A 17,874-nucleotide genomic window follows, 5' to 3' on the forward strand; every position below is an offset into this window, starting at 1 on the left:
TCCTGTCCCAGGATCAGGTTTTGACCTGAGGCTTAGTTCACTACATCCTCGAAGAAGGTTTTCTGAATTAATACTGCAGCTCGTGGAATCACTCTGAAGTTCACGTGACTTGCAGCCAAGAATGAACGTGTTTCTGCAGACCGAGCCAGTGGTAGCCTCTAGGGCTGAAACGATTCCTCGAATAATTCGAGGACCTCGATTACAAAAAATCCTCGAGGCAAATTTATCTGCCTCGAAGCTTCGTTAAACTGTTCACTTTCATTTTTCTAGCCGGACGGTTTTTGTGTTACACAACGCTAGCACTTCCGCTAGCGCTTCTGCCTGTCGCGCGCGCATATGTTTACAGCTATGGAGGGAAACGGAGAACAGCCCAGAAAACGACAGAAACTATCCAAAGTTTGGGAACATTTTAAATTAAACAGAAAAATATAACAGCGCAATGCATCCACTGCAAAGCCGAACTCTCATTCCACAACAGCACGTCATCGATGTTGCAGCATCTGAAAACTCCCGCTGTATGAATCAAACTCGTCCGCAGCTGGGAACAGGTATCATTTATGCTCTCTTTGCAAAATACGTGAACCTAAATGTATGATAATCTGTCATGTTATACATGTAAAATGAGGCATATTTTTGCTAACATAACGTTACACTACATCTACCTGGCAGGGTAGCTTGTGTGAGAAAGAAAGAAAGAAAAAAAAAAACCACGCAGGACTTGATGCACGTTTGTTAACGATAGAAGCAGCAACAGACTGACGCATTTATTTATTGCTGTACTTCCATCCTGACTCTAATGAGATATTTAGGGTGAATATTTCAAGTGTAAATGTATTTACACAAGGTAGCAGTGGCGGTTCTAGACCAGTTGTACTGGTGGGGCCTAGCTGGGGCCAGAGGTTTTGTCAGAGGGGCACGTTCATCTCAGAGAAAAAGACAGATTCGAAATCTTACTTGACTCTTGTTTTTTTAAAGCAGTGATTAACCATTGCAACCAAAGAAAATGGTTAAAAAAATCAAATGAGAAAAATATAAAACATTTTCCAGACAGTATTTGTATTGACTGAAGAAAATATATTAATAAGCAAATAAAATGATAATGAAAATAACTGTTAAGTGAAGTCTTGGTTCAGTTTCTCAGTCCAAAATTATATAACAACATTGGCTGCCCTACTATCACAGCAACTGTATTCTGCGATTTTGATGATTTCTGGCAAACCGATCAACAAATGAGTCAAGATTCAATGCCTTTGCCCTCCTCGACTCAATGCTCAGTACACCCAGATTGCTTAGTCTCTCATCGTTCATGGTGGATCTGAGGTATGTTTTCACAAGCTTTAAGGTAGAAAAACTCCGTTCACAAGATGCAGTACTCACTGGGATCGCAACTGCTATTTTACAGAGTCTGTAGAGCTCTAAAAACACTTCTTTATATGGCTCGATGAACTGTACTAGCTCTACTGTACTAGTGGGTCTCTGCATCCCAGTCTGAATTTTTCTGTCTAAAATCCTTCTGAACTGATGTAGTTCATGCCCCAGGTCATCAATACTTGAATCATATAACTGAGCAAATGAAAACAGAGCAGTCTCTTTCAGGAATGCATCTTTTTGGGGATTTAGAGCATGGATGCTGTTCATCATATCACAGTTTCTCCTAGAAAATCGTCTTTCAAGCTCACTGAGCATTAGATCAATGACAGGGTAGAAAAAGTTTGTACGAAACCTGTCTTTATCTTGTTCTGACTCTCTCTGCCCAACAGTGGTCAGTACACAGTGCTCGCTGAGTTTAGAGCTTAGTGTTTTTTGGCGTTTTGCAGCTGGTGGTGTTGAATCACACTGCCCAAAAATATTCAACACTTCATCCCACACATGATCAAAAAATGACTCCTGCCTGAAATCTCTCAATGTCTGAACTAAAGCTTCAACTAAATCCACAGCTTTTGAAATGTCAAGTGTTGAAGGCTGTAGCATATCAGACAGAAGTTTTGTTTCTCCAAACACTTTACGGAGTGTAACAAGATGCACTATAAATTCAAGATTTATCTGTGCCAGCAGACCTCTTGCCTGAACAGATCTTTCACCATTATGTTCTCGGGCAATTTCTTGCAGTAGTCGCTTAAGGGCAGGCAGTCTATCCATGATGTTACGCAGAGCTATAAATCGACATGCCCAACGAGTGTCACTTAAACGCTGGAGCTCTCTTGGTGCACCTTCGTACATCTCTCTTTGTATAGCTAGCCATTTAGGATGGACAGCTGATCCAGATGTGAACACATACAGTTTTTCTAGTAAGTAGAAAAACTCCTCTACCTCTGGGACAGCTTTGACTGTATCTACTAAAACTAGATTTAGACAGTGGGCAGTGCAATGGATGTAAAAAGCGTATTTTGCATCCTCTTTGATCCTCACATGTACCCCAGAATGCTTACCGCTCATAACAGAGGCACCATCATAAGCTTGGCCTACAAGATTTGTTTTGTACTCCAGACAATGTTTTTCCAGTATGTGGATTATTTTCTCACTAAGCCCTGCTGCATCAAGCTTCTCTGCAGACTCAAAATGTAGAAAACTTTCCTGGATAGCTCCATTGTAGTAGTACCTTAGTACAAGAGAGATCTGTTCCTTTTTCTTTACATCTTTTGTTTCGTCTGCTATGATGCTGAAAACCTCACTGTTTTTCACTTCTTCTGTAATTTCAGTTCGAACCATGTCTGCGAAACAATCCAGAACCTCATTCTGAATGATTTTGCTTGTATACTTTGCATTATGAATGGAAGTCAACCGTTTTTTTAATAGCTTTGTCGTGGTTAGCAATTGTTTCCTAAATTGCCTTGAAGTTCCCTTTATTGTCTGAGTCTGCAGACTCATTATGCCCTCTTTGAGCTAAATTTTGAGTGGCAGTAAGTAAGAGCACTTCCCCTATTGTTTTTATATATTCACGATTTTCTTTAACCTGTCTGTTGTGCTCCTTGTTTAAGACATTGACCAGTGTTGCATTAGCTGCTGCAGCTTTCTGATAGTCCCTCCATGTAACCATGGCTTGTTTATGGCGCTCAGACCTCGCATGCAATGCAAACCCCGCCTCTTTGTAAGATGCATTCTTCCAGTTTTTAAAACCAACTGGGGAATCAAACACAGTGTCTGGGCTGTTGGGAGGGCTAAAATGTCTGCAAGCGTAACAATACGCAGAGTCCAAGTGTTGTGAATATTCAAGCCAGGGGTGAATGTGATACCAAGCTGCTTTGAAGCTCCTCCTTCTGTCCCCCATCAAGGTTCTTGGAAACAACTTTAGGTCTGGCTGCATCGCTGGATCTTCTTTACATTTGCTGATGTCTGTGGAGAAAGCCAAACAGAATAAATGTAAATTAACATATAATCTGCATGGACACTGCATATAAACTGCAAAGCGCGCACACACACACACGCACACACACACATACATCACAAACCTGATGGTCCAGTGCTTGTGGATACACAAATATTCTCTGTCTGTGTCTCACATGCTGCTTGTATCTCAGTCTCAGCTGTCTCAATTTCAGGATCTTCATCTGTCTCTCTTTCTGTCCCTGTGCCCTCTCGTTGAAAACCAGTGTCTTCCAAGTCCTCTGGCTCTGTGGGGCTCTCAACTTGCTTTTCTTCAGCTCTCTCAACACCTCCATCATCTGTCTCTGTCTCAATGTCTGCCTCACTGTTATTTGTCTTTCTTGTGCAGAAATAAGATGTAATGTCCTTCTTTCTCTTCATTTTGAACTATAGGCAAACATGCATGGAGAGGAAAATACAACACTTCAGCAACTATGAATATTTTTTAACATAAGTTAGCTTGGTTGTGTGTTGTGGTACGTTAACTAGCGTTAGCTAGAAGCATGCAACATAAACGCCTGGTCTGATAGGCTGCTATTATAATTCATAGCCAACATCATTTCTTGACAATAATTGTTACCTTGTATTGTTCGTAGTGGTAATCGTGGATGACGGTCGGTAACTTACTTCCCGCTCTTCTTTTTAAACGGATAACTGCCGTTCGCAGTGGTGCAATGCACTAAAAGGTCCGACTAGAATGTTGTGCCATGAGAATTGGTTCCGCTTCTTGCTCGGAGGGCGGGCCACAGGTAGGGCCAGGCTCCGTGTTACAGGGAGAAGGGGGTCTCTGCAGACCAAAAGTGGGCGTTTCTGGCGAATAGGCGTTTATGGGCGGCGAACACTGATTGGCTAACAGTATTTAATAGGCGTTTGTCGGCGGCGAACACTGATTGGCTAACAGTATTTAATAGGCGTTTGTCGGCGGCGAACACTGATTGGCTGTGGGTAACCCTCAAAGTCACGAGTCATTGATGAGGTAACGTTTCTTTGCGATGTTTGACAAAGAAATATGGTTTATTGTACTTATAAAGTATGTTATGTTTTCACTTATGCATTTTATTGAAGTACGTTTATTGTAGGTCACGATAGTTTCGACCGTTCTCTCGTTGTTGTCGTAACGCACTGAGGTAAAGTGAGCCTCCACTCGGCTCCTTTTCAAAATAAAAGCTGAAAATAAAAGTTCTTAATACTTGAAAAATAAATATTTAAAAGCTGTGTATAACTGAAAAATATGAAAAACAAATAAATAAAAGTTGTTATTAGCTGAAAAATAAATAAATAAAAGCTGTTAATTATATCTATGTCTTTCTGCCATGTCAGGGACCACTCTCACTTCAGACTGACTCTAGAAGACCCCAAGATGTTGCTCAACAATGTTGACCAACATCTGATGTTGACTTTCATTACTCAATAATGAGTAATAACTTACTCAATAAAAAGTCTGTAATTTGTCAATAATAGTCAATAATTCATTCAAGAATAGATTATGGGTGTTTGGTATGGCTCAGTGGCTAAAATGGGTTGGATGTTAGAGAAATTACTTAATTTTCAATTACCTGAATGCACAAATTCCTTCATTTATAGTTAAACTTTAGGAAATCAACTTTTTTTTTCTTGTGAAAAAAATATCAAAATTAACTTTAAAATCCAATCCAGGATTAAGTAACAACTAGCAACACCCTAACTGTACTATGTTCTGTGTTTCCAACAGATGCTACGATGACTTCTAGAAATGGATGTCCCAATAAACACAATAAAAAAATTCAATGATGCATCAAATGTTGTCTGAGTATGTTTTAAGGTAATAACAAATGTGAAATCTGGAAAACAAAGAGAATTCCTGAATCTGTCTTGTGTGCTTTGATGTGTACATAAGTTTATTGGAGGTCCTGAAACAACTTTTCTGAGAACACAAAGATTTTTATTTTACCTTTGGCCAAGATGTCAGTTTGAAATCAGGCTGCTTACTGCAAAACCAAGAGTTTTTTTTAAGACGGACAGTCTTCATTTGTATTGTTTTGTCGACTATAAGCTAAATGTAATTTCTAAAATATGGATAAATCTGATCTCATCATGCAGCATAAGCAACTGGGTATAGGTGTGAGGGCCAAAAGTCTGGTTATGTACTGACTCCTAAATGTGCTGGTTTTCTACTGAAACATGGAGTAGGGTTGACCTATAAAATGTGAGACAGCTGAGGAAGTTAACCAGTAAACAGAAATACCTGCTCCAGTTGCAGAAATCTTACAGAAACTGACAATCACTCATCTGCAGTGACTGCAGGTTGAACAAGAAAATGTGAAGTTAAAGGAAACCTCCTTTGTCCCAAGGCCAGTTTAAGTATCATTAATATTTTTCTTTCTTTATGAATCGATTGTAACTTTGTTCACATTTTTCAACAACCAAAATGGAATTTGTTTTTTAATGTTATGGCTAGGTATTAAAAAAAAACAACTAACATTTAGCTCTCCCCACTACCCAGTCATGTTGCTCTTATTTTGAAATGTAACCGGAAGTTCTGTGTTAAGAGAGTCGAAAAAAGAAGTTATGGAGACGCCGCGGCAGTATACTGGAGCAATGTAGAACCGAGACGCCGCTAATGTCGAACCGGTTAACACCATAGACATAATATGCCTGTGGTTAACACAATCTGCCAATAACGCCTTGTTTTTAGACATCATGTGTCTGTGGTTACGGCATTTTATCGTTCAGCCTTTTTTTTTCTATCGTTCAGCCTTTTTTTTTCTATCGTCCAATCAGATGTGGCCGTCCAGACACGCCCATTTTTATATCGTCCAATCAGATGTGGCCGTCCAGACACGCCCATTTTTATATCGTCCAATCAGATGTGGCCGTCCGGACACGCCCATTTTTCTATCGTCCAATCAGATCCGGTCGGCCAGAAACGCCCATTTTCCTATCGTCCAATCAGATATGACCGCACAGATACGCCCACTTTCCTATAGTCCAATCAGATATGAGCGCCCAGATACGCCTTCCGAATTTGCCTGCAGAGACCCCTTCTTGGTTACAGGGGCACTGGCCCTTGTTGGCCCCACCCCAGAACCGCCACAGTTATAAAGTTGACTGTACTGTTTTTAAAACCTAAACTCCAAGGATATTGTTTATGATACGATTAAATTACAGCGCTGCACTGTCTGTGGCCTCTTGGTAAGAAAGTCTTTAATCTGCATGATGATGGACTAAGCAAACGTCCACCATTATTTTATCACAGTTTTAATTTTTTTGGCTTTCCAGGTGTTTGTGTCCACTTTGCATCCTCCCAATATTTTGAAATTTATTCAACCATTTATACAAATATTTATTAATTTCTTTATTTTTAAATATATGTTTTCCTCAAACACATTGTAATGCTCTTCAGTTCTTTTAAAGACATTGTTCTGTTTTTCATTCAACCTTTATTTAGACAGATAAGTCACAGTTTAAAATCTGCTTTAGCTACTGGCTCTGTACATTAAGTTGCTGTTAGCTTTACTAAGTTTTTTCTACTTGTAGCTTTGAGTTACTGATTAAAACCTTGAATCTTTCTTTGAATCTCTTCTCAGATGCAGGAAGAGAGCCACCTGCATCATGAAAGACCCCACTCACCCAGCACACACACACTTTTTGCCCTGCTCCCCTCAGGAAGGAGGTTAAGGAGCATTAAGTATAGAACCACTACAGCTTCTACACTGAGGCTGTTATCATGAATCTCTAACCAGGATAATCACTGTGAAAAAAATCACATCATGTTGCTGCTGATCTGTTTCATGTTGCTGCTGATCTGTTTCATGCTTATGTGTTCGTGCGTGCTCATCTGCTCACACAGACTCATGCTCATGTTCGTGCTGCTGCTCGACGTAATGTTTTTATGCTATTAGTGCTTAGTGTATTTTAGTTGATGTTTTTCTTAGTTCACATCTTAGATGTTGTTTTTCTTTTACATTTTATTGTTGGATGTAACTGGGACCCTGTGTACATAATTTTGCTCCTCAACATACATGTGGTGCGAGCAACAATAAAGAATCTCTGACTCTGTTTGAGCTGTTTGTTACTTTTAGCCAGTCTTTTGTTACTTTAGGCTAGCCTTCAAGTTTTTTATCTTCTTAATACCATTTTTATCCTTTTAGATTTTAGCTACCATTTAGTTACTTTTAGCTAGTGTTTTGATGGATTTGGCTAGCTTTTTGTTTGTTAGCTTCTAGCTACATTTACTGTAGATAGCCTACTTGCATCTTTTGACATTAGCTAACATGCTGGGGTTAGTTCAGAGACAGCAGGCGACAGTAGCTCAGTAGTCATTTATTAAGAAAAGGTCGTTCCTCAGTTTGACGTCAGCTCTAATGTGTCTGAAACTAAAGATCAGCCATCTTTGACCCACGTCCGTCTGTTTTAAATACTGAAAGAAGAAAAATGTATTTGATTTTAGAAACCACCACAGTTGGACCAGTTTCTGTCTCATTTAGCCCTGCTCAATCCATCCTCCTGTCCCATTTTGTCGGTGCTGGGAGTTGAACCGGTGATTTTCCGATCACAGACCCACCTTCTCTAACCTCTGCACCACCTGCTCTATTCAGAAATATTGGATATAAAATGTTTGTTTATGTAGAAGTAAAGTCTTTTAAAGTCATAAACATCTTTAAACCCCATAATTAAACAACAAAAAGAATTATTGATACGTTGATTACGTTCTAGATCTTTAATATGTTGTACTTTAAAAAAAAAACAAAGAAAACAATTTTAATCATACAACCAACTTCTTGTTTGGTTCACTTCAATCTTATTTCAAATCAGGAGACTAAGATAGTTTACAAAAGTTATTTTATGTATATTTGATCGTTACAACTGGTGTGAAATATAAATCAGGACTTGAATAAAGACAATTATAAGTGAAAAGTTTTTAGGATCAGTGGAACAGTTATTTTTTTCTATTTCGATCATTTCTGTGTGATTAATATAATTATTTTTTCTATAAAATGGTTATAAAATGGCTTCAACCTTCTGAATAAAGGAACATAAACTTATAATTATCATCTTTAGTTGTTTTTAACCATTTTTTCTAGTTATTGTCACATTTTGAAGTTGTTGTTTCTTTCAGGGTAAAGTGGATTTAATGACGCCGTCTGCTGAGGCAGTAAAAATAAACTGATGAAATGTTTTAAACGTCTCTTATCTGCAGCCGCACCTTCCTGTCAAGAGCAGGTGTTTTACAGTTCCCTGTATCTGTTTAGCTCCTGATCTGTTGTCTGGATGAGATAAAAGTCTTGATCCAAATGTCCTGGGTGCAGAATGATATTAACAATTAATTATGCAGCGGGTTTATAAGTGAGTCAAAAAGTTTCATAACTGAACGTTGACTTGAATGACAGTCTGTGTTTGTTCTGACAAAGGAGCAGAAATTACTCATTGAACTGTGATCAGTGCAGCAAGAACAGACAAATAAAGATTATTAAAAAAAAACAATGTTGATAATCACATCAGTTAAACTGGAATATCACCCGCCGGTTAAAGTTAAAATTATCTACCTGTTATCTTTACCGACTTCTTCTTTTTCGGGCTGTGGGGGTCACTGGTGCCCATATCCAGCAGTCACTGTGCGAGAGGCGGGGGGCACCCTGGACAGGTCTCCAGGGACACATAGAGACAAATGAGACAAACAACCATTCACTCTCTCACTTACACCTAGGGACAATTTAGAGTTACCAATCAGCCTAACATGCATGTTTTTGGTCTTGGGGAGGAAACCAGAGCACCCAGAGAAAACCCACGCATGCACGGAGAGAACATGCAAACTCCACCCAGAAAGGCCCCCGGACTGGGATTTGAACCAGGGTAACCTGCTCACTGAGAGGCAGCAGCTCTACCAACTGTACCACCGTGCTGTCCAAGTTAAAATCAAAAACTTTTCGATCCTCAGGGGCCACCACACTGAAACCAGGTCTGGTTCTGTTCTGGACCTCGCTGCTTTAAAACAAGGTCCGGTTTTGTTCACAGATGTGAACACCATCCAGAACTGCTGCCGTCTTCTCTGGACCAGAGCTCATTTCAAATGGACTGAGGTGAAGTCCAGAACTGTTCTGAGGTCAGACGGGTCCAAATCTGAAGTTCTGTTTGGAAACAGTGGACACCATGTCCTCTGAACTAAAGAGGACAGGGACCATCCAGTCTGGTATCTGCTCACAGGTTTAAAGCCTGCCTCTCTGATGGTATTGGGGTGCATTAGTTATGAGTAGCTGGCACTTCTGGAAAGACTCCCATCAATGCAGGAAAACATCTGCCCTCATCCAGTTCTTGTTTTTTTCCCTCCAGAATCCATGTTTTTCGTTAGTTTTTGTTTATATATATATTTTGAGTTTTATAATTAGATGTATTTTATATTTTGTGATTTTTGTGTTTTATGTCACTTGTGAATTCCCGTGTCAGTTCTGACTCCTTCCCAGTGAGCCTGCCATGTCCTCACCTGTTCTCAGTCTGCATCTGGCCCAGGTGTCTCCACTTGCTCATCAGTCAGTTTGTTTCACTCACCAGCAGAGCCGTTCTCACTTCCCTGCCCCGTCCGGTCTCCCTCGAGCCTCCCTGAGTTTCTTCGCGCCTCCTCATGTTCCTCCAGAGTTTTTTTTTTTTTAATGTTTGCAGTCACGCCAGCCATTTTGTTTGGTTTAAAAATAAAGTTTAGTTTAATTTTTTGAGCTCTTCAACTCTGCTGGCATTTCTGGGTCCGATCTTCCTGCCACCGTGACAGGAAGTCCTTTTGCATCTCAAAGTCAACCACACACTGCATCCATGACAACAGCGTGGCTTTATCATGGTGGAAGAGTCTGGCTGCTGGACTAATCCCCTGAAGTCCAGACCTCTCACCAGCTGAAAGCATTTGATGCATCATGAAAGCAAAGATCCAGGACTGTTGAACAGCTACAGTCCTCCATCAGACCAGAACGGGGCAACATTCCCTCCAAGACATCCAACAACTCAGGTCCTCTCAGACCCCCAACAGCTGGTCTTCTGGAGCCTTACAGACTGTTGTTAAAGGAGGGGAGTCTTCAGGGAACACGTGGAGCTGACCAACAGTTGATAACACCAAAATTTAAGCACTGGTTCCTAAAATGATTCATCTTTTTAACCTCATATTTGAAATGTTTTCTTTGATCCATTGTGAATAAAATATGGATTGATGAGATTTGCTGATCATCAAACCAGTTTTTAGTTACATGTTAAACATCGTCCCAACTTTTTCAGAACTGGGCGCGTTCATTTATTCTTCCATATGGAGTTTCTGCCCGTCATTGTGTCTGTTTGAGGGATGCAGGTCTGCAGCACACTGAAGCAGATGTTGCTCTGCTGCATTCTGACCTGCGCTGAAACAAAAGCTTTTCTTCTGTTTGCACTTTTCTCCTTTGGTCTGTTCAAAGCTGGTTACGTCTGCAAGCCTACAAGCAGAACAGCAAATTCAATTTGTCCACAACAAACTGCACTGATTACAGGCAAATCATCAAACTGAGCTCGGGGGGGAGATAATGCTGCGCTGTACCAAAAACACCTTTGCAGCAGCATTCTTTGGCCGGTGGCGGTCACAGCCAGTGTGGATAAATTCTGTCCTGAGACCCTGCCAGGGACAAAAGTACAGAACCAAGCTGCTGCCTCCGTCCTGGTGATGCTGCTGCTGTGAACGAGTGAGACTAACAAGTGGTTGCCATGCAGCAGCAGCCGGCAGCGTGCGTGCCTCCACAGAGAGAGATAGAGAAACAGAATGATAATGAGCAGGAGGCAGAGAGTAAAGCAGCACCAGGACAGGAGCTGCATCCCTCTGAAGACTCCCACATCTAACAAGCTGAAGATGCAGCCTCACATCAGCTGTTAGCAGCCATGGGTGGATTAACGGACACACGTCTGACAGCTGCCTGGAGGAGGAGTTGGTGGCAACAATCGGCAGCAACAGGTCTGTAAGGATGGCTCGATAATGATGGTGAGACACCTGATTTTCCTTTTTTAGACCTCCTGAATTTGTCAATGCAGTCTTTCTGACTCCCCCTCCCTCCCCCGTCTCCCTCAGCAGACTTGTGCAGTGTCCTCCCCATCAGTCCACTTCCTCTGCCCTCGTCTCTCTTTGTTTCGGTGTTTTCTCCTGTCCCTGTCAACATGGATCCTCCCTCCTCTGTGTCCCCCTCCTCCCCTGATCCGAGCCACCTGCTGCTTCATGTGAAAGAGCGGGACTCATGACAGAGACAGCCATTTTAGTGAACATGTGTGGTCAATTATCGTCCCTCTCTTCCCACCTGATCTCTGGCAGGCGTCTGCTCACATGCAACAGGTAGACATCTTGGACTGCATCTTCACCAGACGAGGCGTTTTCATTCGTCCATGCATGCTCTGTTGATGTGAAACAGCTGGCCGTGCACGCTCATACGGGCCCAGGCAGACATTCAGAAACAATAAACACAGCTTCGGCTCATTTTCCTGCAACCATTCTGAAAAAGTCTCAGTTTCCGTTTGCAGTTTTCTGCAGACAAATCCCAGACGAGCAGAGCTGGAGACATCTCCACACTTCTGTCTCCTCAGGAACCTGGAGCCGAGGAGGAGCCGAGAGTGTGGATCCATGTGATGAATACCCGTTTTATCCCTACCAGTGCTGGTATCGGATCAGATCCATGCTTTAGTTTGTTCATCTTGATTTTCAGTATGTTGCTCCTGATCCAGAAGTGCAATAAAAAAACTTTTACTTTGTTCTGAATAAAAACAAACAAACAAAAAACTAGAAAAATGTAAAAACCTTCTTTTGCTTTTAGCTTTTTTTTTATTTTTAACTTTTTTTTTTTTTACAAAATCAGTTATTTGGGTGAATTTAGCATTCGGAGCTTTTTACTACTTTTAGACATTTTTAGTAATAGCTTTTCTTTTTATAACTCTTAGTTCTATTTTCAGTTCTTTTATCTGGTGTTTTACACCTTTTAGCTCACAGCTCCTGCTTTGCTACTTTTACCTTTAAGCTAGAGTTTTGCTAATTTAAATATTTATTTAGCATTTTGTTACTTTTTGTTAGCGTTTTGCTTCTTTTAGCTTCTGTGCTGCCTCCTTTTCAGCTTCTTCAGACACTTTCAGCGCTGAACATTCACACTCTTTTGTCAAAGAAAATGCTAATTTTCCAATATTTTTAATTATTTGACAAAAAAAACTTTGTCTAAATTCTGTCGTGGGTTTTAAAATGTAAATAATCTGTCAAGGAACAGACGAAAACTTCAGTGAGTCATGAAAATAAGTTCAGATTTAGCATAAAGAGGATAAAACATGGCACACTGCTCTCGTCGAAGTAATACTGTACGAGCTCTAAAGGTGTGTCGGATCGATGTTGGTGGTACTGGTTCTGTGTTTACGTGATATCGGATCAATGGCAGATTCATGTCTCAGATCCCTCAGCCTGCAGTCTGCTCTGTCTGGGATCTAACAGGTGAACAGATCTGCACCGGGCAGAATATCTCTAATTAGAAGCACTTGTTTCACCTCTGTCCAGGTAACATGCAGGCTTTCAAACGCCCGAGCCTGTCAGAAGAGACATGAGGCACCTGGACGTGGGTCCACCATGAGCAGCGTCCACTTCAACCACTCCCTCCCTGCCATGAATGGGAACGACATGATGGCGCACTCTCTGACTCTGGAGCAGAAGACGGCGTTCGCCTTTGTGGGGATGCTGCTGGTGTTCCTGGGTCTGCTGATAGTCCGCTGTTTCAGGATCCTGCTGGACCCTTACAGCAGCATGCCCTCCTCCAACTGGGCTGACGGCATTGAGGGACTGGAGAAAGGGACGTTCGAGTACGCCCTCACCTAATGCCGAGACAAAGAGAAATCCAGGGACACGGGGACGTGAACACCTGAACGTGTCTCTGGTGCAACAAGCTCAAAATGAGAGAGTCCATGTTTGCAGATGCTGTGTCTCTTCCTCTGCCCTCTGCAGAGAGGAGTGCATTTAGCTCATCGATTGGCACAGAACTTGGCTGCAGCTCCCTTTAACCCAAACCCACATGGTGAATGTCATTCAGAGGTGGGTTCCTGTGGGATGGGGTGGGGGACACTGAAGACTCAGGGACAAGTTAGTGAACAGGCACCTTTGCACAGCAGAAATGTTCAGCACAAGTGAACAGCAATGTGAAGAGGTGGAAACAGGGTATTTTTGAGAACTTGACCGGTTTGTTGTTGACCTGAGGGTATCGTCTCACCGTGGTTGATGGAGACCCAAAACTGGGAGGACAGTTTTCTGTTGCAGTCTGACTGAACTCTGAGAGATTGGGAGATAAAAGTTGAAAATTCTGCCTTTTCATTTGAATTAAAAAGAGATCTTTGGAAGCAAGGCGAGACGTCTACGGTTTTTAAACTGTTAAGTTTTTTTGTGTCCTGGATGTATGAAAGTCTACACATTAAACATATCATGTGGACATATGGATGTGGGTTTTGGATATGGACACTGGGGACCACAGCCTCCAGATTTTTCTGTCAGAGGAGAGTTCCCTGCAGGGTCAAAATACACCTCTAGCCCCTGAAAAGCTTTGAGACACCCGCAAAACAGTTTTGGGTTTGAGATGGTTTTGAGACAAGTTTGAGACCCCCACAACATAACTGAGAAGGGTTCGAGACAGGTTTGAGAGTCATTGAGACAGGTTCATTACCATAATCAAGATGGGCTGTAACCAGGTTTGAGAAGTCCACAACAAAACTGAAAAGGGTTCAAGAAGGGTTTGAGATAGGTTTAAAATGTCTGACATAACTGAGACAGGATGTGGACAGGTTACCTGGAACAAAACTACGATTGGTTCAGCGTGGGCTTGAGATGAGTTCAAACAAGTCTGAGGTTCCTGCAACAACCCTGAATGTTGTGATGGAAAATTGGTTGCACAAATTCTTTAAACATGTTCAAAGGTTGAAAGTGTCTTCAACCCGTGTCATGAAGTTGAGAAAGTGTTGAGACTTCCTCCCAAATGCTGTTCACCCACTAGCCAGTCTCCAGCAATCGCAACCCGGTGAGATTGTGGCCCAAAGGAAAGCAGCCACTGTTTTCTGAGGTTGTGCAACAAAAAGGCAAACTGTGAAAAAAATTTTATTTTAGCGTTCCTACTTTTTGTCGACAATGCAAAACGGACTCTGATGAAACGAAGCTGCTGCTGTTTTAAGCAACCGTGTCCAGAATATCTGTTGGAGTGACAGTTCAGAGAGGTGAAGCAGTTAGAGGTGGCTGGTGAGATACTTTAAAGAAAAATTAAAACAATGAAGCTCTTCTGAGCTGTAACTCTGTCGCTCCGATCACTGGGGTTCATGTCCTGTGTCCAAAGGTCAAAAGTCAGTGTGAAGACAGAGCTGGGATGTAACTACACTTGAACCGCTTTTTCCTCTGTCCTACGTCTTTTCCCCGCCCTGCTTTCGTTCTTCCAAAAGATGGAGAACAGAAACTGGTTCTGAAAGCCAACGGACCGCCCCTATCTGGACCTGTTTGGTTCTGATCCAGTCCTCCTCCTTAGTGCTGTGAATCTGCCTCACTGTGACCTCCACTGGGTTGATGTGCCTTCATCTACAAACAGTGTGTGTGTGTGTGTGTGTGTGTGCGTGTGTGTGTGTGTAATGTCATGACTGTTGCTTGCTTTGCCGATGATGGAAATATTTTTTTAATTTGTTTCATTTGATTTAATGATTTAAATAAAACAAGTTTCTTCAGTTTAGCGTTTGTTTCATGTTCTGTTTAAGTGTCTTTGAAAAAGCTGAGATCAGTTTCATGTGTCAAATTCAAAAAGCAGAAGGTGTTTGACCCGGTGGAGTTTGGACCCAGGAAATCCAGACTGATACGAGGAGCTTAAATAAAAATAAAGTTTATTTTAACATAAAATAAACTTTATTTTATCATAAAAGAAGAAGAAGAGAGAGCGGACTCCAGAAACTGTCTTATCACCATCAAACTGGTTGGCCCACTATGTGAGTGTGCTGCTTATTGGACTGAGTTTGTTGTGGCTCCTTGGACTGATGAAGTCCTTTGGATGAAAGAGTTCAACAATTTCAACAAAAATGAAACCATCCCCGACTCAACTTTATTGGTTTTATGGACATAATTTCTTGGTGCAGCCAGGTAGCAGAGTCCACTTTGGTGGCCTAAGGATTTCTTCTCTGCTCTTTGCAGATGATGTGGTCCTGCTGGCATCATCATGCCGTAATCTTCAGCTCTCACTGAAGTGGTTCGTAGCAAAGTGTGAAGTAGCTGGGATGAGGCCATGGTCCTCGGTCAGAAAAGGATGGATTGATCTCTTCAGGTTGAGGGTGAGGTTCTGCCTCAAGTGGAGGAGTTCAAGTATCTCAGGTTTTTGTTCATGAGCGTGATATTGACAGATGGTGCAATGTCTGCAGTATTGCGGCCTCTGTACCGGTCCGTTGTGGTGAAGAGATAGCTGAACTGTAAGGCAAAGCTCTCTGTTTACCGATCGGTCTATGTTCCTATCCTCACCTATGGTCACAAGCTGACTGAAAGAATGATATCGTGGATGCAGGCGGTTGAAATGAGTTTTCTCTGCAGGGTAGCTGGACTCTCCCTTAGAGATAGGGCGAGAAGTTCAGTTATTTGGAAAGACTCAGAGTTGAACCGCTGCTCCTCCACATCGAGAGGAGCCAGTTGAGGTGGTTCGGGCATCTGGTACGGATGCTCCCTGGGTACCTCTGTAGGGAGGTGCTTCAGGCATGTCCAACTGGGAGGAAACCCCAGGGAAGACCCAGGACACGCTGGAGAGACAGTGTCTCTCGGTTGGTCTGGGAACGCCTTGGAATCCTCCCAGAAGAGCTGGAAGAGGAGGCTGTGGAAAGATGTCTAGGCCTCCCTGCTCAAGCTGCTGCACCCACGACCCAACTTTGGAACAAGCAGAAGATAATAGATGGATGGATGAATGGATGGATGGATGGATGGATGGGTGGATGGATGGATACTTTTATGCAAAATAAAAACTAGAAACCATAGTTTCCTCAAACGATATGGTGGCCTGTTTACACACACACACACAAACATATGTATCAGTATATATACATACATATATATGTAGTGAACTAAGCCTCAGGTCAAAATCTGGCCTTGAGGGCCTGCCTGGAACAAGAACTGTATTTCATTGATTTGAGTCCAGAAACACAAGATCAAGTCCATCCAGAAGACTTTCTAAGTGTCCTGCACTGATCAATTGAAAGAACACTCTCTTTTTCTATTATCATTACTATTTTACAAATGTTTGATAATCAAAGTGTGTTTAGTTCAAACCATTTTTAAATGTTGAAGTGAACTAATCATTTTTAATCAACTGTGAAACAGTATTAGTGATTTTTAATCCTCATGCAAAGTAGAAATCACGTTAAGGTCTGTTACAGAGTAATTATGCATTTTCTGATTTTCTGTCTTTGAATGAGCAAGTGTAAGTTGGTCCAAGGTTGGAGTCAAATGCAAAACAAGTTGTTGGAACGAACTGTCATGTTTTTAAATCCTCTCAGACGTAAATATAGAGGCTGGCACCTGTTTTCTCCCAACTCGCCTAAATATTCCTCTCGTCTGTCTTTAAACATTTTCAATCTGTTCCATAACATTCTTGTTGTTTTTCTGACTTCTAGTGACCTCTTACGTCACAAAAACACACCCCTGTCTGGTCGAAACGACCAATCAGGAACCTCCCAAATGAACCGGAAATAGAACTCTTTAAATGTCGGTACTTCCTAGTTCAAACGAGTCGCTTCAGGCTCCGGCTTCAGTCGTTTGCAGCTCCAGTGCTGGGGAGAACAGAAGTCCAGGCATGATCCAGAGCTCTTCCGAGTCTTGTGGGAATTATGCAATCTTCCACCTCTGAGTGGAACTTCTGACGGACTCCACTCATGTGAGTCCACCAAGAGGTGAACTTGTGTCGAACAAGTACCGTCACTACTTCGGACGATTCACAGCTGTTCCTACGGAGATGCTGAAAGGGTGCGTTAAATGGAACTTGGTACCAGTGGAGACATCTCCAGGTAAAGAGTTGATTTATACCACCTAAGTGTACCGGGGAAGAAGCTGGGAACTCACCGGAGAGTGCCGTTCTGATGCCGACACACACATTTCCCTCATCCATCCTTTCTCTCAACTTAAACTTCAATTTCCATCTTTAAACTCTTCTATCTGCTAGAAATCATTCCAGATATTTTTAGAAATGTCTGTTGTACAGCTGGAAGCAAGGGAAACAATCGCCGTATGGTTTCCTCCTTGTAAAACTTGCTAAATTATCCATGTTGTTATTTTTCAATTTGCCAAATTAATGTAAATGTGTGATGTTAAACTTTGATTCTGTAAATAAATGACCGCATTCATTTTGATGGGTCAAAGAATATTAACGTCTCACGATACATTTTATTAAATTCAATGCACGTTATTATTCAGTCCAGAAAAATGAAAGAATCCGTTTAATTTATGAATATATCACAGAATATGTTCATCTACATATATATATATATATATATATATATATATATATATATATATAT

At 41.6% G+C, this 17,874-nt stretch overlaps 2 protein-coding genes across 2 annotated transcripts in view; one reads left to right on the forward strand and one right to left on the reverse strand.

Annotated features, from left to right (window-relative positions):
* Positions 1–2,491, reverse strand: part of LOC119429443 (CUGBP Elav-like family member 1) — an 11,588-nt gene extending 9,097 nt beyond the window's left edge. The window contains exon 1 of the mRNA XM_037697076.1: positions 2,483–2,491. The gene's annotated coding sequence lies outside the window, so the exon portion shown is untranslated. The remainder of the gene's footprint in view (positions 1–2,482) is intronic.
* A 9,008-nt stretch (positions 2,492–11,499) lies between these two features.
* ctxn2 (cortexin 2) lies at positions 11,500–13,183 on the forward strand. The gene is made up of 3 exons (XM_037693285.1): positions 11,500–11,559; positions 11,857–11,946; positions 12,869–13,183. Exons 1-3 carry the CDS (start codon positions 11,500–11,502, stop codon positions 13,181–13,183), a joined length of 465 nt encoding a protein of 154 aa, XP_037549213.1.
* Positions 13,184–17,874: the final 4,691 nt, after the last annotated feature.

This window comes from Nematolebias whitei, chromosome 2, assembly GCF_014905685.2.
Source record: "Nematolebias whitei isolate Nwh7 chromosome 2, NemWhi1, whole genome shotgun sequence".
Taxonomy (NCBI): Eukaryota; Metazoa; Chordata; class Actinopteri; order Cyprinodontiformes; family Rivulidae; genus Nematolebias; species Nematolebias whitei.

Bases quoted from the DNA above. Each gene is read 5' to 3' on its own strand.
- ctxn2 (XM_037693285.1), top strand. From the start codon at position 11,500: ATGGATCCTCCCTCCTCTGTGTCCCCCTCCTCCCCTGATCCGAGCCAC. The intron at 11,560-11,856 runs GTGAAAGAGCGG...TTCCGTTTGCAG, and splicing joins CGAGCCACCTGCTGCTTCAT to TTTTCTGCAGACAAATCCCA. The intron at 11,947-12,868 runs GTGTGGATCCAT...ACCTCTGTCCAG, and splicing joins GAGCCGAGGAGGAGCCGAGA to GTAACATGCAGGCTTTCAAA.